General features: G+C 35.5%; 1 protein-coding gene across 1 annotated transcript in view; it reads left to right on the top strand.

The window, feature by feature from the left end:
- CNTLN (centlein) overlaps nucleotides 1-25,077 on the top strand; it is a 276,595-nt gene that overhangs the window by 108,879 nt on the left and 142,639 nt on the right. The window contains exons 6-7 of the mRNA XM_019659078.1: nucleotides 2,535-2,697; nucleotides 9,382-9,576. Coding sequence (XP_019514623.1) covers nucleotides 2,535-2,697; nucleotides 9,382-9,576 — 358 coding nt within the window. The remainder of the gene's footprint in view (nucleotides 1-2,534; nucleotides 2,698-9,381; nucleotides 9,577-25,077) is intronic.

The following is a 25,077-nucleotide window of genomic DNA, read 5'->3' as shown; positions in this document are numbered from 1 at the left end:
GTGTTTACTTCTATGAAGTAGGTAGATCCCCTAGGTCTCTCAGTCTTTTCTGGGTAGACTTATGTGGTATATGTCCTTATATTTGAATTGCTCAGACTCCCTTTTCTCCCTTGTGTATATACCAGAGGTGTTCCTTGTGTTATGTGCCTTCTCCTGTTGAGGTCTAGTTTTTATTGCTTTCGGCTTGTCAGTAGGTGGGAATGACTCCCAAGCTGACTAGCCGTGAGGATTAGCTGTGTCCAAAGTTTATAAACTGTTGTGTGAGGGTTGATCCCTCTGATGAGGCTTGGCCCCAGTGGGCTCTTGTGCCTGTAGCAATTTCCCTTTGAGTGTGAATCTTGTAGGTCAGACCCTGTACTGCTCTGGTTTTATCTAAAGTTGGTCTTTGGGTGTGATGATTCTTGTGCTTCTTTGGCTGGGCACCTCTGCAGAGCGTGTTTTAGGGCAAAACAGATCACTGAGCACAACCACAACAGCCACCAAAGGTAACCAGATACTCTCTGATGTACAAAACAACCATCACCCTACACTCCACATGTATAGAAATATCAATCAAGCACAAGGAGAAAAACAAACGAGCAGAAACAAAACAACGGCAACGAGAAAAGAAGAAAAAAAAACTTGCAGAACAAATGGAAAGGAGGAGGTAAATCAAGCTATGACAAGGAAGCAGGAAAGAAGCGAGAGAGAGAGGTTAGAAGAAAAGGAAAGAAAGAGAGAAGAATACACAGAGAAAAAAATATATATATATCTATACCCCCATATAAATGGACATATATATGCACCTTTATATATGCCTATATAAAAAACTAAAATTACTAATGAAATAGAAAAATCCAAAAACAACCAATGCAAGCAATCAATGGGAAAAAAAACAAAAAACAAACAAAAAACCCAAAACATTCAAGAGAACCCAATTAACAATAACTATATAACCTATCAAAAGAGAAACCCCAACTAAAAGCAATAAAAAAAAAAGGGGGGGAGAAAAAACAAGAGATAACCAGTTTCAATCTTGGCTGAAGTCCACCAGGCTCTCCCCAGGTTTTCCTCTGCAATACACACACTCCTGTGTGTCTTGTGGGGGCAGAGCCAGCCGCCTTAATATAGGTCTATTTAAGATGAGTGGAGTTATGAGGTATGATTGCTAGTTTTTTTACAAAGCCAGTGTTATTTCTGCTCCTGTCTGTCCAGAGGCACTCTGATTCCTGCGCAGTGGACTGGATGTGCATCTTCGGGTGCTCTTTCTACTGGGACTGTTGGAGAGTGGGGGATGGAGTTTTCAGAGCTGCTGGAAGGCCTTCCTGTGCATCAGCAGCCAAAGCTGTTCTGCTCCCACGTGCAGCTTTTTCTCATGTAAATTACTCAACCCCCAGGGACTTGAAGCACCTTTGTTTTGACTTCTCTCTTCAGGAGTCAGTTTCAGGTTCTGGCAGGGAGGGGGGGGGTGTGCACTTATCTATGCAGTTTATTTTTCCTATCTGAGAGAAAAAAAAGAAAAGAAAAAAAATAGGATAAAGAAAAAAAGCCCCCTCCAATGCCAGGCACCCCCTGGCTAAGCAGCTTGTGTCTCCACCGCTGTGGGTTTTGGGCTGCATCTCCACGCTTCTGGCTTCCCTCTTCTCCCCGGTTTGAGATTTCTGCCTCAGAAACTGCGTGCACTGGGGCACCTGTCGGACTCCGGGCCGGACGGTCAGCACCAGAGGCTGAGCCTGTCCAGATGCTGCAAAACAGTCTGCCTTGTCCTGGATTCCCTCAGCTCCGCAGCCACGGGCGCAGACAGACTATGCCTCCATTCTGCTTCGCGCCCGGCCTGAGGATTCTGCCTTAGCGCGGTCTGTAAGAGTAGGGAGCAAGCCTTGGGAACTCTCCAATCTGCTGAGATCCCCAGTCTCAGCAGCCCGGGCTCAGCCTGTGTCTCCACGCGCCTCGCCTCCCTCTTCCCCCACTCACCTACTCTGCCCACCTTTAAGCCCATTCACTGCTAAGCGTGTTTCGTAGAGATTTGTTTTCTGTGCTCTAGTTGCTGAAATTGCTGTGGTTTGCAAGGAAGAACTCAGGAAGCCCCCCTCACCGCCGCCATTTTTTCGTGAATCTTGGCAATTCTTTTTAATGCATTTCAAGTTCTGTATAATACACAATGAAAGGTCGACTTATCCTGTATTCAGAAGTGTCTGATAACTATCGTTGGCATCAGTGCTTATCAATTCTTGGAGTTGAAGTATAAGTTAATTTCAATAAGAAGGTGGTACTGTGTCTGTATATCTAAGGTTTTTATTGCTATCAAGCTATAAAAGAAAATTGATAAGTATTTGCTTTTGAAACTCATAGTAGTTCTATCAAAACCTCCTAGGTGTATGTGATAAATATTAAGTACTTTATATGTTATTTCTCTATTAATATTTTTTGCCTGCAGTAAAAAATATAATAGATGGAAAAATTGGAAGCCAATCTATAACTTTAGATGAACACAATTATTTAACTGAGATGATCTTTATTCATGCTTCTCTCTATTTATTGCTTGCTTTGCTCAGGAAGGAGTTGCAGGAGCTGCAGAATCTTTACAAACAGAACAGTGCACATACAGCACAGCAAGCGGAGCTGATCCAGCAGCTGCAGGTGCTCAATATGGAGTCGCAGAAAGTACTGAGGAATCAGGAAGATGTCCACACAGCTGAGAGTATATCATATCAAAAAGTATGCTTTTACTCTGTCATAAAAATGTGAAGTGGTATGTGTGAACTTACAAAAACATATAGAATTTAAATTTTTTTAAATTTTCACATTTCTTTATTACTCCTTTTTATATATATTTCTTCAAAATTAAAAATGCAATATCATTCAATTTGGTAATATTTAAAATTTTGTGAATTTTCTTTATGGTTGTGAAAACTGAACCATTTAAAATATGGATGCAAATTTATTATGTAGGGTATTGTTTTTATAAACTGGAGTTTCGATATCTGCTATGGAACATGCCAGATCTGTAGCCCCCCAAACAAGGAAGGATTTGGAGAATGGAATTAGCCTTCTAGTATGAGAAATTATTCAAGAATGATTTAGTTTATGACCTAAAGCAGTCTTTCATTATAGAATTTGTGCATTATTTTATTGACAAATCTGCACAAACACAAATGGGTACGCTGATGAGGTCTTCAGCGTCAATACTTTCCAAAGATTTTTGTCTCTCTATTTTTGTGTGTTTCTTTTGAGTAGTCATTTTACTTTACAGTTGTTTTAGGAGTCCCTCAAGAATGTTTACCCAGCTATTTAGGTATGCGGACTGACTCAGCAGCAATAATTATAGCTAGTAATGAGGAAAAAACCACATTTATTGAATTCTGCATGTTTTGTATAGTGTACTAAGTTGTTTATAAAAATAAGGTAGTTCCTATGTAGATCAAACCTATGAGATTCATTTTATTCCCTTGTAATAGTTGAGGCAACTGAGCTTAAATAGTGTAATCTATGTTATTTGGGGATTTTTTTCTGTTCAAACTTCTTCTCCTGAAAAAGCACCATGAAAATCCAGTATCTATAATTAACATGAAATATATAACCATTAAGTAAACTTGAAACACATTTTTAAATGATGCTTTGGAACATCAGTGGCTTTCAATCTGTATTATGTGTTCCACTTGAGTTTCCGGACATGGATGATACCAAGTAGAAGTTTAGCACCTATGCTCTCCTCTTCCAATAGAGCAGCTCTGCCTGTTTGTTTTACATGATGGGATTACTCATTATGCTTTTGTTTCTAAACCAGGCTCCATTGCTAAAATGACTTGAAAAATTGGACCTTATTAGTATCTTTAATTTTTTTTCTCTTTTTCACTTTTATATTTAAAATATCTCAAGCATTTCTGTCCTAATTTTTTTTTAAAGTCCCCTACCCATGACAATTTATATTCAAATAGCATGTTACCATCCTCTGTGAAAAGAGCTCCCATTATTATTCTTCAGATACTGATTGGACACATTTTTTTTTAACTTTGCTATAGCATTACAATTTTTAACTTGTTGACCTTCTGCAGGTATTTTATTAGCTTTATTTTTTGTTTTTCCCAGGAAATGTGTTATCTGTGGACTTCAGGATTTTTAAATTTGGGAATGACCATACTGCTTTATTTATCATAAACAGTATGCTGCTATTCAGATTTCTAGTGTTCATTTACATTAATATATGCATTCTAACCCTAGAGCATTTTACATAATACATGTCTTTATTCCTCTTCCACATGTTTTTCTAACATTTTCCCAGTAAATTTCAATAATCTAATGCTCCACACAGCAATGAGATGAAATTGTTTACTTAAAAATTAATATTTTCAAATATATTTTCACATAATTTAGTTTTATTATTTCTAAATAATAATTGTGGCCTAGCTGTAAGACTTAGGTGAATAAAAAAGTAAATATATTACGTTAATAGTTTACCTCCAATTCCTACCAAGCTTACTCATTTAAGAGTTAGGCCTTTTTAATTTATTGTCTCTAATGGAGTTTCTCTGTTTTCCTCTCTTCTGTTTTTCTCAGTTCGCCTCTCTACTTTTTCCTTCCCCCGCACATTCCCTCCTTTCTTATATTTTTTAAGTTGATATATATCATAGTTTCCATTTCATTATCTGAAGAGATAAACAAAACAAACAAACGAAAAAACCCCAGTTGCCCACAGGGATAGGATGAGGGGAATGAAGAGGGGAGAAAAAGGTAAAGAGAGAAAACTGAAAAGAATTTTGAGCACAAGAAAAAGGTGTCACATTTTCCCAGAAGTCTCCATAACAAATCATTAGTCTAATAAGTAAAACTACTTAACAAATAATGTGCAATACTCCTCTGGAAGAGAAACTCTCAAGAGAAATAAAAGTAAGCTAGTGTATTTTCTTCTTCTGAGTATGTAGCCAATTATGTAAGTCCTAATAATTTTTCTACCTTTGCACATCATTTATATACATGTATATGATTTAAATATAGATAGGAATTGTATCAGTAGTTATGATTTCTAGACCATCTAAAATGTTTGGGGTACTAAGTATGTATTTAATCACCTTTTGTTCTGTTTAATGATAATTACATGACATGAGCTAATATTAATCCGTGAAAATAAGGAGTTAGGTTATACATACTTTTAGTTTCAACTGCGTGTTAAATCAGAGTTTTTCTATCTCATTTTTCTACTATAACCAGATATAATTTTCACCTGCAGAATTCCTGTCTTAAACAGAGTAGCAAATAGTATACTTATTCACTAAATATGGAAATTTTATTCTTTAAACAAATTAGTCATTGGGTCACAGAGCATATACATTTTCAACATTTTTAAGGTACATAAAATATCATCTTATTCCTCAACACTAATAAAAATATGGGAAAAAGAGCACTGCAGTCTAAGCCCCTGAAAATTAAAGGGCTTGGAATTTGGGATCTTGTTTCTGGAGATAACTTGCTTTCTGTCCCTTGGAGATCCTCTTAACCGTTTTGTTTCTTTATTTGTTTTTACTTTAATTTCTCCAACAAAATACAGCATGAAGAATAGTAAGCATAGGACCGAATGAGTGGCACTTTGGTTAGGAGTTGGCTTGGGACGCCAGCTCTGAGAAGCAGGGCCCCAGTTCGGATCCCACACATGAGGGCCAGTATCTCTGTGTCCTCTACAGCTAAGATGGTGAACAACAGCTCAACCTGGAGCTGGGCTGCTGTGAGTTGCTGGCGATGGTGTAGGCTGCAGTGGGGCTGGCGGGCAGCTGGCATGTGCTTTCGTGAGTTGCCATGAGCTGCTGTGAGCTGCTGTCCAATGGCTGGGAGCAACTGCCTCACCTGGGAATAGCTCAATGATAATACCAACATGGGCCAGTGAAGCAACGTCCTCCACAACTCAACTGAAGAACAAAAGGACAGCAACTTGTCTGTTCCCCTTTCCCAATTCTCCAACACTGTTCCCCTCCCCCAATTTTCCAATAAAATCTTTAAAAAGAAAAATAGTAAGCATAATAAATTACTTATGAATTAATATGAGAATTTTTTATTGTTAGTTTCAGGTGTACAGAACAATGCAATAGTTACCCTTTTCACCCTCACAAAGTAACAACCCCCCTCCCATCTATTGCCCTCCCACCCCGATATCATGCTTATCTATTACAATTCCATTGAATCCGTTCCTGCACTCTACTCCATGTCCCGAGGTTATATGTATATATAATTATAGTTGACAGTGAGTACACTAGGTAATATGACAAATTCATTCATCTGCACTGGTTTAGGCATCCTGACTTAGTATATTTTTGAAGTATATAGAGGAATGTATGATTAATTGTTTTCATAGGCCAGAATCATGCAAAAGATTCTGATCCATTCCAGCTTTTTGGACTATTAGAGAAAAGAAATTGTAGAGAAAAGAGCCTCTTTGAAAACTGCTGTAAGCAACTGTGATTGCTTACAGGGAAAAATTTACTAAGTCAGGATGCCTAAACCAGTGCAGATGAATGAATTTGTCATATTACCTAGTGTACTCACTTGAGATCTTTTTTTGACTCACTCAACAGTTATTAGTGGGATGAAAATAAGATGGTATCTAACTAGGGGACTGGAACATCCTAAACTTTTGCCCCCTTGGAAGGCCTCCCAGAGAAATAAACATTCTGTTATCCTGAGGCTTTGTCAGCACGAAGCACTTTAGAAGCAAAAATAATCTTAACCTCTTTGAAGGCTTTTTTAAACCGGGTTTACAGGTGGACTGGGCATAGAATTACAAATGGCTGGAGGGCTGTCTTTGCTTCCTTTACTCTAAGTTCACAACTGAGTGATCTTATTGCTATTAAATCAGTGAAGCCCAATCAGCTCTTAAAGACAATAGGCAAGTAAGAAATGTACATTTGGAATAAGACTAAGGAATAAGGGAGAGTTTGTCCCCATTCCTAGGACAGGGCTTGTCCAGATCATCTATTCCAGGCTTTCTCAGTTCCATTTTTCCTGCTGCTTGAAAGGATGGGTATTTCCAGAGAAAGACAGATTTGCCTCAGTGTCTAGACTTGCCTACCCAGTCATATCAGATCAAGCCAGGGCAACTTCTAAATAGGCGTACAGCTGCATAAACTTCATGGCAGAGAGAGCGAAGTAGAGAACACAAGAAGATTGTCGTCGGTCTTCATTTTTATGGAAGCGAGGAAGTAGGGAAAGGAGAGAAGACGAGAAAAGAAATATTAAGATAGAGCCTTCTTCCATGAATGAATAGGCCCAGAAGAGCCTTATATCTGTAAAGGAAGATCCCAAGTTATGACACCCTATACCATATCCTTGGCACTAATGACCAGTAAATTGATCCTCATTCCTGACCAAACACTATCATCATGCCTGAACCTTGGGCAGTGGGAGGGAAATTAGGAGTTTTTCTTTGTCACCACTTATCAATGTTCATGAAATTCTCAAATATTTGAAATCTGTACTTTTTAAAAAAAATTTATTTTTTACTGATCTTTAATTTGAAATCCTTCATTCTTTAATGATATTATTTTCTATTATTTTCCACCAAAGATATTAATTTGTGCTGATTGAGTAAAACGGGTTAGCACTAATAAACCATACAAATAAAAGAAAGTAGGTAAATAACCTCTAAACTGGATGTTTGACTGTGTATGCTACTGGGCAGACAGACCTTCACTCACCTGATCCTCAAATGTCTGTAATTAGCTTAGCTCATGTCTCCAGATTTTGCTGTTTTTCTTTTCTGCCCTGAACTCAGTCATAAAAGCTGCAACATAGCTCAGGTTGGTCACTGTAAGGCCCACTCTGATCCCTCCATTGTTCCTCAAGCTGTCAGGTTCCTACTCTCTCTTCCCTCCTAGAATATCTGGTGGTATCAGCTGTGGAAAGGACATTGGACGTACTCCCTGGTATAAAGGTAATTGGAAAGGAAAGTACAAATTTATGTCCTGAAATTCTTTATTAATCATATAGACAACCCTTCCTTTTTAAAAATTGCTTAGACTTTGGCTGGAAAGTGGAATAGATTATTTAAAGTATCTGCAATAACATAGAGGTACAATCCCTTATAGAAAATTAAAAAATATATTTTGAGCTTAATATATGTCAGAGGAGTGGTTTGGAGGGTCTTGCTTTTATGGCAAAGTATGTGTCTGAGAAAAAGCATTAAGGAAAAAGGCTGCACAAGTCTGTTTTAATTTTAAACTTAGAAATTCAAGTATAGCATATACAGAGGAAGGTACTCTGCCATCTTTTGTTTAGTTAGACTTCTTTTTGAGATTCTCCCCTTGGGGATTTTTCTTTTGTTATAAGATCTCACGATTAGCCTTATATAAAGAAAACAAAACACAGATCTTAGCCCTTGTGTCACCTTCCCAGTGTCATCAGCAAATATACATATGTATTCTTTATGTAACTCGGTTACCCCAAACTAAATATGTCTCATTAGATCACAATTATAAGTTAGGATTTTCATCAGAAAGTAAGTTCATGAATATTGAAGGAATACCATTTTTAACATATATGACTCTCTATTGTATCATTTATGTACCATATGCTGTCGCACAGTCTTAATAAACTCAAGTTTTAAATTTATTTAACGCATGTTGCCTTGAGTTAAAAAAATTAAATTTATCTGTCATGCCTGCAGAACATTGCTTCTATTTTATCACAGTTTGTTCAAAGTCTCTAATGATTCCCTGTTACCTACAGGAACAAATCCATCCTCCTTAATCTAGCATTAAAGTGTCTTTACATTCTGTCCACAGTCCCGTAGTCTATTGCCTGACTTTGTCCCTTACTATTCCTTCTGCCTCTCCTCCCCTACTTCAGCAGTAGATGCGAATTTATCCTAAATGGGAATGTATCAGCCTTAATGAATTCTCAATGAAAGACTTAGTTTCTTTTTTTTAAATTTCAAATGTGTTTAAGTCCAATTAGGCCGATATATCTTATGCTCTCTTTCTGTCCTTTACTATTACTGTACCTAATTGTTTTCACATTTCTGACATCTTTAGAATGACTTTGTGTTTTCATTCAATCCCTATAACACTATCATGTCTCAGTTCAAGTCCTTTTCTATGAAGCCTTCTATGATTAATATAGTAACTTAAAGCGTTTTCATCCTTCTTAGAAATTTAGCACACTTTTCCTATATTACACTGACCAGTAATGTATATTGCTTTTTAAATATCAATTGTAGTTTCATATTAATATTTGATTATATCATTTAGTTTTCCACGTGCTTATATCTTGTTTCCCTTCTTAGATTATTAAAATAACTTGAGTGTAACGACTATGTCATATGCAGTCCTGATATGTGTGTGTGTGTGTGTGTGTGTTGTGTATAGACATAACTATTTTATTGATAATTAATAAATTTGGACATATTTTTTGAAACAGCTTTACAATGAGTTACATATTTGTTTTGAAACCACAAAATCAACTGAAACTATGCTCCGGCAAAGTGTTATCAGTCTTCAAGAGCAGCTATTCCAAAAAGAGCAAGAAAATGCTAAACTAAAAGAAAAGCTTCAGGAATCACAAGGAGCACCATATCCTTTACCTCAAGAAAGTGATTCAGACCACTCAGAACAGGTGAGACATGTTTTCTAAAAATGTTGCACATTATAAAAATGTTGCAATATCATATTAAATCATCTACAATTGACTAAAACAAATAATTAAATAAATTTGCAAATATTAGAATATAAGTTGTGACAGAGTTTTGTGTTGTGATATTTTTTTATACTCTGTATATGTGAATGTCAACTGTAATATGGATTCAAATAGAAATGCATGTAGAAACAAAGGTTATATCTGGTGTAGTTATTGTGATAAAACAGTTTTCTAATTTACACTAATGAAGAGAAAATTAATAGGTCATGCTCATTTTGAGAATTTTTAACTGAATGAGGTAATAGAATGGAAAGAGTATTGAATAGGAAGTCTCATACACTACTTGCCATAATGTCTGGTACTTAATTCCTTTTAGTTCCAATTCTGCACTTACCGTGATAATCTGATTTTAGATAGTTCAGTTGACCTTTCTACCTAGTATTTCTTGTGAGTTAGTACAAATGTATGGGTAAATATTCAGGTTCAGGATTCAAATAAGCCTAGGATCAAATTACAGCTCTGCCTTTGAGCTGTGTGAACTTAAAAAACATTTCTTAACCATTTTAGCCAAAGTTTCCTCACAAAGTATCTATGTCATAGGGTTTTGAGGATTAATGAGATAAAGCACATCAAGTGCAGAGCTTGGCATATACAATAGCAAATGTTCATTCACTGGTACTTCTTTGTAGATAATCTTCAAGGTACTTTTCAGCTCTAAATATAAATTATAAAAAACAATCTTATTCATGTAGATTTATTTGTTTTAAAGCATTCAACATTCCTTTAAATTTTAGTATTTATTAATTTAATTCAGAAATAGAATTAACACTAGCAGGTAATTGCATGGTTAAATGTTTATGAATGATTGAAGAACAGTAATTTTGAACCCAGAATATTTTGTTTTAGTAACAGATCAACCTTAACACAACAATTTTTAAATTTGTATTATATTGAATTTTTTGGACATCAGGTGCACAGAATTAGATTAATTATAAATTTTGTGTCATGACACAGTATCATGTTACATATATAGGCCTATTTTATTCATTTAATTAATTTGTTTATTTATTATAATAAACAACCTCGGTTCCACCACCAACTACTAAGAACTGTAACATTACGAATGACTTACATCTACTTGTATGCTCCTCCCATTCTGGTATCCTCATTCTCTCTCCATACATAACCACTTAACTGTTTATCATTTTGATTATTTTTTTAAAGATTTATCACACACAAATTTATGAGTAAATCTTATATTGTTTAGTTTTATCTTTTATAAAAATGTATCATTAGCTGTTGTTGCCTTGGGGTTTGGCAATATTGGCTTATTATGTTATTAAGATTTATCTATGTTGTTGGGTATAACTGATCATTTATTCTTACTGATTTAACATATTATATATAATTATATAATTACTACTTGTACATATATTTGTAGATGAGTATTTGGGTTATTTCTAATAGTTTACTACTATGAATAATGCTGCAGCTGACATTTTTGTACATGATTCCTGGTACTCATGTGCATGTATTTTTACACTCACGTGGCACTTTATAGTAACTCTTGAAATGAGGGTAGTGTAAGTCACTTTATTCTTTTTCAACAATGCTTTGTATTGGGTTGTCGGAAAAGTCATGACGTATTTTGTTTTTCAAAAGTCACTTATTTATATAAAGAACAAAGATCAATCAATGATATATTGCCCGTTTTGTTTGGTAACCTTTTACCGTCTTTCAGTGAGCTTCATAATTCCTCGTTCATAGAAGGACCTGTCTTTATTTGCAAAAAAACTGAACAAGATGCTGATTTATAGCCTTATGTGAATTGAACGTTATACCATGCAAGGAGCTTTGAAGAGAGCAAAACAAGTGGAAGCCTGATGGCGCAAGGTCAGGCGAGTATGGTGGGTGTGGCAATACATCCCATCGAAGCTCCAATAATTTTTGATGGGTGATCAGACTTGTGTGTGGTCTCGCATTGTCGCAATGGAAAACAACTCCTTTACAATTAACAAGCTCTGCACGTTTCTGGATGATGGATTCGTTCAAACTGTCCAATTGCAGACAGTACACATTTGAATTGATTGTTTGGTTCCTTGGTAGGAGCTTGAAAAACATGACACCTTTAAAATCCCACCACAGTGGAGAGCATAACTTTCCTCTGATGAATGTCTGCTTTCGATGTCTTTTGAGGCAAATCATCATGTTGAGACCAAGACTGTTTGTGTACCACATTGTTGTAGACAATCCACTTCTCATCACCAGTTATCAGTCGCTTCAAAAAAGGATCGTTTTGACCACTTCATGGTCAGTGTGGAGGCCTGACCACTGCACTGTATTTCTGAAGTTGATGTTGAATAATAGTGTATGTCAACTATAATTATATATATATATATATATATATATATATATATATATATAGTCATGGGTCATGGAGTAGAGAGTAGGAATGGAGTCAATGGAATTGTAATAGACAAGCATGATATCGGGTGGGAAGGCAGTAGATGGGGGAGGGGGGTTGTTACTTTGGGAGGGTGAAAGGATAACTATTGCATTGTTCTGTACACCGGAAACTAACAATAAAAAATAATTTAAAAAAAGGATCGTTTTCCTCACGCTTAACGAACATATTGCAGATGTTTATACGTGCCGTCAAATGAACTTCTTTGAGTTCATGCGGAACCCAAATGTCAAGCTTGCTTACATATCCCAGCTTCTTCAGGTGGTCGTGAATGCTTGAATGATGGATGTTCAATGTTTCTGCAGTCTCTTGTGTCGTGTAACGTGGGTTTGACTCAATCAATGCCTTTATTTTGTCATCATCAACCTTGGTGGGCCTCCCTGACCGAGGAGCATCCTTGAGATCAAAATCACCAGCACGGAATTTCGTGAACCATCATTGGCACTGACGTTCTTATAGAGCATTGTCACCGTAAACTTTTTGCAACTTTTCACAAGCTTGACATGCGTTCTTCCCTTTATGGAAGTAAAACAGTAAAATATGGCAAAAATGCATAGTTTGGTCTTCCATCTTCAAATTGTTGTAAAATCTCCAAAACTCAACCAAATTGCTCAATTTATTTTTGGAATGAAGCTAGAACTGTCATCTGTCAAATGACATAGCAATAACATAGATGCAAATGACTCTAGTACTTCCAAAAATGAACTAGTGCCATCTGTCGCAAACATGGGTCATGACTTTTCCGACAACCCGATATATTCTTGCTCTGTTGCTTTTTAATAGAAATTTTAGTATCAATTTGTCAGTTTTACAAATAAGCATTCAGTTAGAAATGTTGCTAATTTCCCTTATGATTTTCATTTTCCCCCTGAGGTTATTTGGAAGTGTGTTGTTTACTTTTGAAATATTTGGGGTTTTTTACCCCTTTATATATTATTTTTATTCACTTCTAATGTACTTCTATTGTGGTCGGAGTGACCCAGCCTATAGTTTTGGTGAATGTACTATGTGGACCTGAAAATAATTTGTATTCTGCAGCTGTTGGGTTGATTGTTCCTTAAATATCAATATTAATTATGTCATTATGGTTAATAGTGTTCACATCTTCTGTCTTTAATGATTTTTGTGTTTAGTTTTTGAATCCATTTTTCTATCAGTTGCTAAGATAGAGGTATTAAAATCTCCCAGTATGACTGTAGATTTTTCTGTTTCTTCCTTTAGTTTTGTCAATTTTTGCTTCATATACTATTTTATTAGGGGTGTGCATATTTATGATTGTCACATCTCTCTGATTAATCAAACACTTTGTCATTATAAAATGTCCCTATTAGTTGCAGTAATATTCTGTTGACCTGAAGTCCAATTTTTTGATATTAATATAGACAGTCTAACAGTTAAATATTTTACATGGTATAACTGATCCTTTTACTTTGCTCCTATAGGTGTCTTTATATGTCAAGTGTACATAGTTTGGCCCTTTCTCTCTCTCTCTCTCTCTCTCTCTCTCTCTCTCTCTCTCTCTCATCAGAATTTAACTAGGTTTGACTTCAACTTCAAGTCCTGTTTCCCTTTAGGTACGTACAGTTAAATTGCTTTTATTTTTATGCCACATTTTCTTTATTCATTCATCCGTTGATGGAAAAATCAGGTTTTTCCCATGTATTGGCTATTTAAATAATGATACAACTGACATGGGGGTGTAGATGTCTTTTTGAGGTAGTGATTTTATTTTCTTCTGCTATATACCAGGAAGTGTAATTGCTGGATCATATGGTAGTTCTAGTTTTACGTTTTTGAGGAACCTCTTTATTCTTTTCCATAGGAGCTATACTAATTTATGTTTCCACCAACAGTACACAGAGGTCCTCATTTCTCCATATATTCACCAACATTTGTTATTTCTTGTATTTTTGGTAATAGCCATTCTGATAGGTATGAGGTGATATATCTCATTTTGTTTTTAATTTTCATTTCCCTGGTGATTGATGATGATCAGCTCCTTTTCATGTACCTGTTGGCCATCTATATGTCTTCTTTGGAAAAATGTCTATTCAGATCCTCTGCTCTTTTTCTTTAATCAGATTTTTTGTTGGGCTATTGAGTTGTGTGAGTTCTTTATATATTTTGGTTATCAAGAACTTATTACATACATGATTTGCAAATATTTTCTCCCATTCTGTAAGTTGTGTTTTAATTTTGTTGATGGTTTCTTTTGCTGTTCAGAATCTTTTTAGTTTGCTGTAGTACCACTTCTTTATTTTTGCTTTTGTCACCTTTGTTTTTAGTGTCAAATCCAAAAATCATTGCCAAGACTCATGTCAAAGAGCTTATCATCTGTGTTTTAGGAGATTTGTGGTTTCAGGTCTTACATTCAAGTCTTTAATCCATTTTGATTTGATTTTGTATATGGTATAAAATCGTGGTTTAGTTTTATTCTTTTGCATGTGACTGTTTAGTTTTCCTAATACCATTTATTGAAGAGACTATGTTTCCCCCATTGTATATTTTTGGCTTCTTTGTTATAATTAATTGGCCATATATACATGGGACAACTTTGCTAGGTAGAATATTCTAGGTTGGCAGCTTTTCCCCTTTCACCTCCTTAAAAAATCATGCCACTCTCCCCTGGCCTGCAAAGTTTTTGCGAAAAAATCTGCTTATAGTCTAATTGGTTTTCCCTAGTATGTAAAAAGTAGTTTTTCTACTGCTACTTTTAAGATTACTTGTTTTTAACTTTTGCAATTTAATGTGTCTCGGTATAAATCTCCTTGTGATTATCTAATTTGGAACTCTGTGGGCTTCCTGTACCTGAATGTCTGTTTTCTTCCCCAGGTTAGTGAAGTTTTGAGCCATTATTTCTGGAAATAATCTTTCTGTTCTTTTCTTCTTTTAGGATCCCTATGATGTAAATGTTGTTCTGCTGGATGGTGTCCCATAAGTCCCTTAAGCTATCTTCATTCTTTTTCATTCTTTTTCTCCTTTTGCTCTTATGATTGGATAAACTCCACTGCCCTGCCTATGAGTTTTCTTATCCTTTATTTGGTTCATGTCATCTGCTGTTGAACTTCTCTAGTGTATTTTTCAGTTTAGTTATTATATTATTCCATTCTGTGATTTCTGTTTGGTACTTTTTAATATTTTCAATTTCTTGAAATTCTCACTATGTTCATGCATTGTTCGCCTTACCTCAGTAAGTATATTTATGGCCATTATTTTGAACTCCTTATCAGGAAAATCACTTATCTCCATTTAATTAAGGTATGTTCTGGGATTTTAGCTTGTCCTTTTGTTTGGAATGTATTCCTTTGTTTCTTTAGTTTCCTTGACTCTCTATATTAGTTTCTGTCCATTAGATAAAACAAACACCTCTCCCAAACTTGAAAGAGTGGTATCATGTAAGAGATGAAACTTATCATTCAGCCCTTCACTAGATCTTTATTGCCTCTTAAATCTTTGTGATTGTTCAAGCAGCCTTTTTTGTTATTTGTGGTTCCCACTAGTTGAGGGTGTGCCAAGATCTGTCAGTCTCTTATAGGGGAGGATCTCAGTCAGCATCTAGATAGAGACTGTTTGGAAGCTGGACCCTCAGAAAGCAGCTTTTGAAGTACGCAAATAGACCTCTTTCATAGAAAGATTGGTAGATGAGCGTTTCTTTCTGTTCCCTCTGCACTGAGCCCTGTAAGAATAGCCAATTAAGAACTGTTTCTTTGTTTGCTACAGTTCACTGATCCATGAACACAAGCCCTGAAGACCACCAGAACCAGGCTAACGAGGGATGTATCCTCTTGGGTGACAGTCACAAAAGCCAGGGTACCAGACGTATGCACTGCTCCTTCTATTGACCTGGAGTAAGGTACAAAGAGTGCTAAGATAGCACCCACAGGCTTCCTGGTCTCTGCAAAGGATTATGGTTGGGCCACTAGAAGCCTGACCCTAAGACTGCATCTTTTAAGATATGCAAGTAAGCCTCTTCCAGCAAAAGCCTGGGGTTTGGGTGTTTCTGACTGTTGCCTCACTGCTGAGCCCTGGGAAATAGCTGGTTAAGAACTGTTTTTATTTGCTATCATTCTGTTGGACCCATAAATGCAAGCCTTGCTGGCCTTCAGAGACAAGTGATCAAAGGGTGTATCCCCTGGGCTGCAGCCACCAAAGCCGGAGCGTGAGACATGTCCACAGTCTCCTTTCAGGGAGTTATTGGTGACCTGGACTAGGGTAGAGGGAGAGTGCAAAGATGCTCCCCATTGGCCCAGACTGGCGACTTGTACTCACACAGCTACACAAGCCTAAGCTGGCTGTAGATGTGGCTCCTGGGATCCAGTGTGGGCAAAGAGGGGCAAAGAAGGGCAAAGAGGGACTTAGGCTGCTGGTGTCTTACACTTACGCAGCCACAGAAACCTTGGATGTCTCTGGCGTGGTTTCAGCAGGAAGGAGATGGTGGTGCAGATGGAGCAGGAGGGACTCAGGCTGCTGGCATCAGCTAATGTGAAAACCTGTGGGGCTAAACATAGTGAGATCTGCAGGGGATCCTTGATGGATGTGGTAGCCACTGGCTTTATCAGTGGTGAACTCTGCTGAGTTTATATGCAGAGCCGGGATCTCTGAACTGTCCATCAGTCCTGTTACCTGACTGCTAATAATACCCTCTGTTTTTCTTCTTTGTTCCTAGATGTCTCAATATGTCTCAGCTGTGCTGGTCTGGGGAGCCTGAAACTGATAGCACCTCTGTTCAGTGCTCTCAGAGCCTGTAGAAGCTAGTTGTTCACCTCGCTCTTTCTTTCCTGGCTAGAAAGAGATAGAATCTCTTTCTATCTGGGAAGATCCTTCTTGGTGCTGAACAATGATAAGTTAGGGTATGGGATGATGAAGGCCAAATGAAGTTATCTTCTTTACCTCTTATGCAATTATTATTTTTTTGTTGTTGTTCCTGTGTTGCTAAAACTTATGAAATGTACTCTAGCGGTCTCTCAGAGTTGTTTTTCTTTGTGGAGAGCTGTCCACTTGTTAATCTTTGTGGGGAGACACGGAAACTAGGTTCTTCTAAGATACCTTTTTCTTCTTCCTCCTCTTCTTCTTCCTCTTCTTTTCTTTCTCCTTTTTTTTTTGCCAGAATTTTGCTTCTTTTTAATGAATGTATTTCGGGGTACCAGGTTACTCATACTATCAATCAAGTTACTCTGCTGGAATATTAATTTCAAGGGCATCACAGTACTTAAACCATGAAAAGCATTTGTCTTTCAGCTTAGAGTTTATATGTACATATAGCTTAGCCCTACTTCTCCCAAAGTTTAGCCAAGCATGTTCCTCCTTCCTCTGTGGCATAGTTTGTAATGTGATGTATTTATGTTTATAGGAAGGATAAGTGCCCCTTGAGTCTCTCAGATTGGTTGACTTTTCTCAGAATCTACCTTGACTTTTCTAAATCTGCATTGATTTAATTAGAGTGCTGTTTGTTCTCTTGAGTTTGATCATTAGATTCATTAGTGGGATAGTTAAGACAGAGGCTGTTAATTATACTTACAATAAATATAATCATAAATATATAAAATGTATTTATATGTTTTTCATAAATTTTAGGTGTGAAAATGGCATATAACATATTGGATACAGCTGTCAAATAAATGTTTCCTGACCTGGTCATTTTAGTTTTTATATTCAGCTTTGAGGACCTTCAGGCTGAGACATTGAAAGAAAAAACTCAAAACAATTTTTCTATCCCAACCCTATAAAATTGGACTTTAAAAGTGAGATGAATATTAGGTATTGTTAAGCATGTTTCTCTGAATAGGAATTTTTGTGTACTTAGTGAGGTGACCTTCAAATATATACATTTTATGGACTGATTAAATATGGCCCTTCTGTTATGTGGAAGACTGATATAGATGTTTAAAGATAGGAATTTTAAATTGAAAGTTGGTTTTGTATTTATTAAGGCATTTTCTTTAAAATTTTATAGCAGAATGCCTTTATCATGTTATTAACCAGAACTCTATTAGTTGATATATCCAACCTTATTTTACAAATATTTATTGATATTCCACCATGTGTTAGGGACTATTTTCATCTTGGTGATGACGAAACTTTAGGGAACAGAACAAGGTCCTTGCACTCATGGAGCATTCAAGTCAGAGAGTTGCCATCAAACAAACACATCGTATGGTAATAAGTGTTGTGAAGAAAATAATGCAGTGTGAGACAGCGTGATAGTGAATGGTGATGTTATTTCATGTATGGTGGTGAGAGAAAGCTATTCTAATCAAGTGACATTTAAGGAGAAAAGTGGAGGAAGTGAACCATTTAGACATGTGGGGGAAGACCATTCCAAGCAGAAGGATTAACAAGTGCAAAGCTCATGAAGCAGGAGTTTGCCTAGCAAGCAGGCCAGTGTGGCTAAATCCAAGAGAGCTATGAGGAGAAAGAAGAGTGAGAATGATCGTAGAGAGGTAGATGTGGGGTCGGTAGGTCTCCTAGGGCCTTGTAACGCCACCAGAGGGATGTGAGATGGAAAGTGATTGGTGTGTTTTAAATAGAAAGAAAAGATCTAACTTACTGTTTTTAAAAGGATCACCGTGGCTTCAATGCAGAAAATAGCACTATAGGAAGGCAAAGATGGGAGCAGGTAGACAAATTTAAGAGGCAATTGAAATAGTTCAGGTGAAACTCCGATGGTGCTTAGATTTGGTTGTGAGACGTAGTTTGATTTTGAAAATAATTCAAATGTGAAGGCTATAGATTTCAAGATGGGTTAGATGTGAAGTATGAGAAGAAGGGAGAAATTAAAAATGGATCCAGGATTTCTAGGCCTAGCACCTAGAAGAATGGATTTGCCATTTTCTGAGACAAGCAAGAGTATTCTAGTGTTGCTCCTAGCAAGAAAGAGGACACTGAAGTTATATATAGAGAATTGGAAACTTTCAATTAGGGAAATAGTAAAAGGAATGGAAAGAAATAAATGACTCAGGATTTCTACCAATTAGTAATATATTCTTTATCATGTTGGTACTATAACTCTTCTTCAGGATTCAGTCTAACTAGACTCACCTCTTCATCAATTCTTTCATCTATCAATTCTTTCATCCATCCATCATTCACTCATTTATTCATTCATTCATGTATTATTCAGTTATATAGTCAATATTTATTAAAGTCCTACTGTATTCTAGGTACTAGATTTAGTGTGAAGGGATACAAAGATGAATAAGATAGTCTGCTCTTATGAATCATACAGATGGGTATGCCAACAGGAAAATAATTATTATAGAATATGCTATAGTGGATGTATGTGCAAGGTATGAGCTTTGTGGAGAGAAGCTTTGCAGAGAGCATGTGTGTGGAGAGGAGGGCAGTTACCAAAGCTTTCAGAGAGAAAGTGGAACATGTCAGTTTGAAAATTATTTCGTAGTTTCTAGCTTCTGGTTGGAAGTGAATTAGTTAGCACAGGCCCAGAGGTGAGGGAGTGTATGGTATGTCCTGGATATTGAGAATAGTCCAGCCAAGTGCTTCTTAGATTTGAATGTGCAGCCAGTCACCTGGAGTGAGGCGTTGTTATAAAACAGACTCTGATTCAGTAGGTCTGGACTGGGGTCTAAGATTCTGCATTTCTTTCATGTTCTCACATGATGCTGTTATAGCTGATCCAGGATCACCCTTTGATTAGTAAGCTACATAGGCAAATGGATTAAACAGTTGAGGGGAAGTGATAGGAAGATTTTATTCTTTCTTCCATTTCTCATATCAGGACTTTTCTGTGCATGATTCTTGGGTTTATTTACAGAGTAATAGAGAACATAAATTCTGGAATCTAGTACTCTTATCTGTTACCTTGTTACTTTAGAGAAGTCAAGTGTCAGTATCATTTGTAAAATTGGTATTATAATAGTGCCTACCTCATAAGAGTTTTATGAAGATTACATGAGGCAATGCATGGTGGGCATTAAGAGTAATATCTGTTAGCTTTTTATGTTATTGTATAAGAAAAACACTTCTTACGTCATATTAGTAAATTTGAGATTGTTTTCTCTTGTATTGGTGGTGATTTATCGTTCCTTTTTCCTGATCTCACTTATCAGAATTATTGGTGAGCTAACTGACAGTCTTTGCCATAGAAAAGGGCAAAACTAATTGGTTCATATGGGATTGAAACCTGTGACCTTTGATTTCTTAGCACCCTGCTCTTAACTAGCTGAATTCTGAATGACTGCCTATTCTTATCTCAGAGTGATTGTTTATCTTTTTTATGCAGAAGTACTGTTTCTTGCCTTGGAGGAATATCTTATAGTAGAGGACAAGAGAGAAACCTAAGGCTTCAAGTTATTATATTTATCTGTGAATGAGATATACTCCATGTGGCGAACAGCAGACCACAAGATTGGAGTTGCGAGTTTTGACCACAGGCTTGTAAATTTGTATTTCTTTTCACAGATACTTTATTCATTCCCTTTTTTTTTAATTTTTTATTTTTTTTAAATTAAAGTTTATTGGGGTGACAGTGGTTAGTAAAGTTGCATAGATTTAAGATGTATAATTCTGTAATACATCATCTATGTATCACATTGTGTGTTCACCACCCAGAGTCAGTTCTCTTTCCATCACCATGTATTTGATCCCCTTTACCCTCATCTATTCATTCCTTTTTTCCAGTGATAGAGAATTGTCTTTCTGTATGTTGCTTTCCCTTACATTCTCACTTTCTTTACAAAAACTTCTATTACTAAATATTTGAAGTCTACAAAGGAATAAAATGTACTCTGTAGACATGCCAGTAACTATCACCAATACTCTTGATGCTACTACCTGTATGCTCCTCCCTGATCCCGTCTTCTTTCCCTAAGGATAATCACTCCCTCAGATATTGTGTTTATTAATTCCTGCCTATTCAAACTGTGTTTTCTTAAACAATATATTGTTTAATATTGCTTTTATTTAAACCTTAAAAATATCATCTCCCATATACATCATCCTCTGGGACATGCTTTTTTACTTTGACCTTTTTTTTGTAAGATAACTCATTGCTGTTGAGTGTAGCTGTAATTCCTTTCCCCATCTGTACAGCAGGTTAGTGTGTGAATAAGCTGTAATTTATTTCTCCACTGTTTTTGTCAATGAACTTATTATTATTATTTTTTTTTTAGCTATAGGAATTTTTACACATTGCTACTATGAACTTTCTAGTATATCTCCAGACACTCATGTGCAAGTCTTTCTCTAGGATATAGTATTGCTAAGGATGAAATCACCTGTCATGAATATGCCAATATTGAGGCTAACATGGAAATGCCAAATTGTTTGCCAAAGCGGCTGTCTCAAATTATAGACTTCTTAGTCACATTCTTAAAAGGGATAAAATTATATTTCAATTCTGATTTCATTTTTTTATTTCTTTGATATTTAATGAGTTTGAGCATCTTATTTTTGTTATGTGAAATACTTGTTTGTGTCTTTTGCCCATTTTTCTATTAAAACGTTTGCCTTTTGTTGAAGTTCTTTATTTTGGTAACTAATCTTTTGTTATATCATTTAAAATAATGTTAGCTTCTGTATTATATAAACCCCAAATCTCTGTGGCTTAAAATAATTTATTTTTTGTTTACATAACTGTCCAATGTAGGTATTATTGGATTTTCAGCTTCCAAGTGGTGATTTAGAGATCTAGGATCCTTTCATGTTTTAGATCTACGAGCTTTAAATATGGCTCCCAATATTGTTGTCCTGGAATTATTTCTACTCCAGCTAGCAAGAAGGAAAAAAGCCCTAGAGAGGCACATTTGGGAAGCTTTTATGAATCAGACTTGGAAGTGGTACATATCACTTCCACTGGCGTATTATTGGCCATAACTCAATTATTTGGCCACATGTTATCTAGGTGCAAAGAGCATTGGGAAGTATCTGCCCCCAAATATTGGGAAATAAGTGTCCATTTCCAAAGAGAGGAAATGAGTTTAGAGATCAATCAGCAGTCTCAGCCTTGGTTATAATTATTGCAAATATCTTCTTGGTTGTGTCTTTTCTTTTCACTTATTCTCTGGTGTCTTTTGAAAAGTGAAGTATTAATTTTAATATAGTTGAATTTCTTGATATTTTCTGTTAAACTTGATGGTTATTATCTTGTTTAAGAAATTCTGCATTATCCTGAACTCATAAAGATATTTTCCTATATTTTAATCTAAAGTGTTACAGTTTTGATTTCCACATATGAGTTTATAATTTATGTGGAATTGGTTTTTGTTTGTTGTGAGGAACAGAATTCCATTTAATTTCTTAAAAATCTTCAGCTATGTTATCGTTCTGTTTCAAATCTGGTCAGTTTGACTTTAAATCTTCAAGCTCCTTACTGGTTCCTTTTTTAGTTTTCTATCTCACATAAATCAAGATAAAAGTCATAATGAGGTTAGTTCTAGTGGATTCAAGGCAGAGAGTGATGGTAGGCATTGTATTTGGGGATAGGAGGGCTATGCCCAGGGTTCCTTTGTGACATCTGAGGTTTGAGGTGAGGGGATTAGGAAAACGAGGCCTTAGTCCCAGTGCTTGGCCTCTTCTCCATCCAAGAGAGGCATGGTCTTAGACCTTCAGTGTGCTTTCGCTCTTGAACCCCAGATGTGGCTCTGTGTGTGTGTAAGGGGTATACAAAGTAAATAGAGAATATATAGTTTATATAATTGGACTCATACAGTATATAAATAGGTATCCTGATATACAATACTATTTATTACCATTTCATTGTAATATAATTAAACATTTGAGAACATTTTTTTGACTGTCTAATAGTCTAACATAGAAATGTGTCATTTTTACCTAAATATTTTCCTACTCTGGGACATTTAACTTATTTCAAATATTTTTTTCTGTTTCCTCTGATTTTCATACTATGATGCACATTTTTATTGGTGTATCTTTATTCTCATCTCTGGTTGTTTCTGCAGGATGAACTCTTAAAAGTAAAATCCCTATGTCAAAGATTATGAACCTAAGACACTTGAATATAGCAAGCCAAACTACATTCCAGAAAGATTATACCAAATTATCTGCTCACGGTCTATGAAAGTGCCCACTTGTCATAACCTTGCAAGTTTTATGACCATTTAAAAACAGCCTTATTAATTCATTCTTTTTGTTTTTCATCTCTGGAAACCAGTGAGGTTTTTTACTTTTACTTTTCACTTTTCTTTTGTAAATGTTCTGTCAGTTTGTATTTTTATGTTTTTCTTTGTTTTGTTTCTTGATATACATGACCTCTTAAGTATATATTAAGGAAATGAGTTCTATATAATATTTATCACAGATATTTTCACAGTTTATTGTTTGTCTACGTTGTTAGTGCTTTCTAAACCTTGTAGACTCAGTTCTAAGGTAATTATTCAAACTTTTTCCTGAAGCTTTTTTCTTAAAATTGAGATGTGTATCTCCTTTGTGCCTTAGCAGGTATTAAGCTTTAGTGTTTTACTTGTCTGCCTCCCCTCTGGACAGTGAGCTTCTTGAAAGCAAGGAAGGTTGCTGTCTTATGCTTTTATCCCCACCCTTTTTTTTCCAGTGATTGATATTTTAATTTCAGTAAATGCTTATTGAATGAACACATGTAAAAAAATGTATATCCTGGTTTCATACCCATTTAGCCAATTCCACAGTGATCAATTTTTCTTTGACACAACAATTCCAGTAAGGTAGGAGCTTTAATGAGTCAACTTTTGCAAGGGATTATCTAGTTGTGATTTGGAATAGTTACACATGGACTAAAAAAACTGTAATCTTTTGCTTAACAGTGCTGAATTGATTTTGTACAATTTTCCAACACAGCAAAGGAGAAAAAAAATGCTTGTATTAGTTAGCTTTGTTTTCTTGCCAATCAATGAATCTAGTATTGATAATGGCTATTTGGCATCAAATGAAGTTTTTTGATTTCTCAGTTGTCGAGGAGATCAGATTGTAATACCTTAACTTAGGCTCAGAATGCTAAGCCTTGTCATACTATCGTTGGGAAGTAATATACCAGAGTTAATAATTGGTTTGCTTTTTATGATTTTTATTATTGTTTTACTTACACTTCTTGTTTTTGCATTTTCAATATGAATAATGTTGATTTTATACCTTCTCTAGGTATCTTACTATTATGACATCAAAATAATTTTTCAGTATGTTAGGACAAAGTGTTATATATATGCATTACTTTTAAATTATGCATATCACCATCTTATTTCACACCTAACTAAATTTTAACTTTTAAATATAAACTCATTTTGAAAAGTTGATTTGACAGCATTATTTTAAATGAAAACTGCCTTGTAATATATTGCTTGATTTATATAATTATACTCAACTAGTTTATATTTTTAATTCATTTGTATAGGTAGACATGGCCACAGAAGTATATGGGAAATTATCTATTGACAGTTTCATATTTAGTCAACCATTAGAAAAAAACAATTTACCAATAAAATAATGTTATGACATTGTTCTTAAACTTGATGAATGAATGATGTTTTTATTTAAAAGAAAAATGTCAAGTCTTTATCTTTTATAACTGTTAACTATCAACTTTTTTCTAAAGCATTTATGCATTACATTTACAAAATTTGAACTCATTATAATCATACCACTTCACTACCCTGCAAGAAAAATTAACAATTTCTTCTGAAAAAAAAAAGAAAGGCTTCCAATAAGATATTTTGATATTTTAAGCCTGCTTTAAGTTCCAAGCAGAATGAAGCAGCTCAAGATATTAAAATCTGGAAATTTAGCATATATAATGGAAACTGCAACTCAACTTTAAGTACTCTATAGTGGCACTTCTCTTGCAGCTATAATAAAACTTAAGAATGTTTTAGTGATTTTTTTCCCAACTATTATTCAAAATTACATTACCCTTACTGAAATCTGAATGGCTTTTAGTGGATTAATTAAACTGTAGCTGGTTTGCCATCTGGGTGCTGCTTGTTTATCTGCCTTTCCACAGGAAGATTTCTCATGGAATAAAGACTATTTTTTGTTAGAATACAGCTGCTAGACTTTACTTTCTACAAAGCAAA

Source organism: Hipposideros armiger, unplaced genomic scaffold (assembly GCF_001890085.2).
Source record: "Hipposideros armiger isolate ML-2016 unplaced genomic scaffold, ASM189008v1 scaffold_294, whole genome shotgun sequence".
Taxonomy (NCBI): domain Eukaryota; kingdom Metazoa; phylum Chordata; class Mammalia; order Chiroptera; family Hipposideridae; genus Hipposideros; species Hipposideros armiger.
Note: the sequence above shows the minus strand (reverse complement) of the source record. Positions and strands in the feature narration are given on the sequence as shown.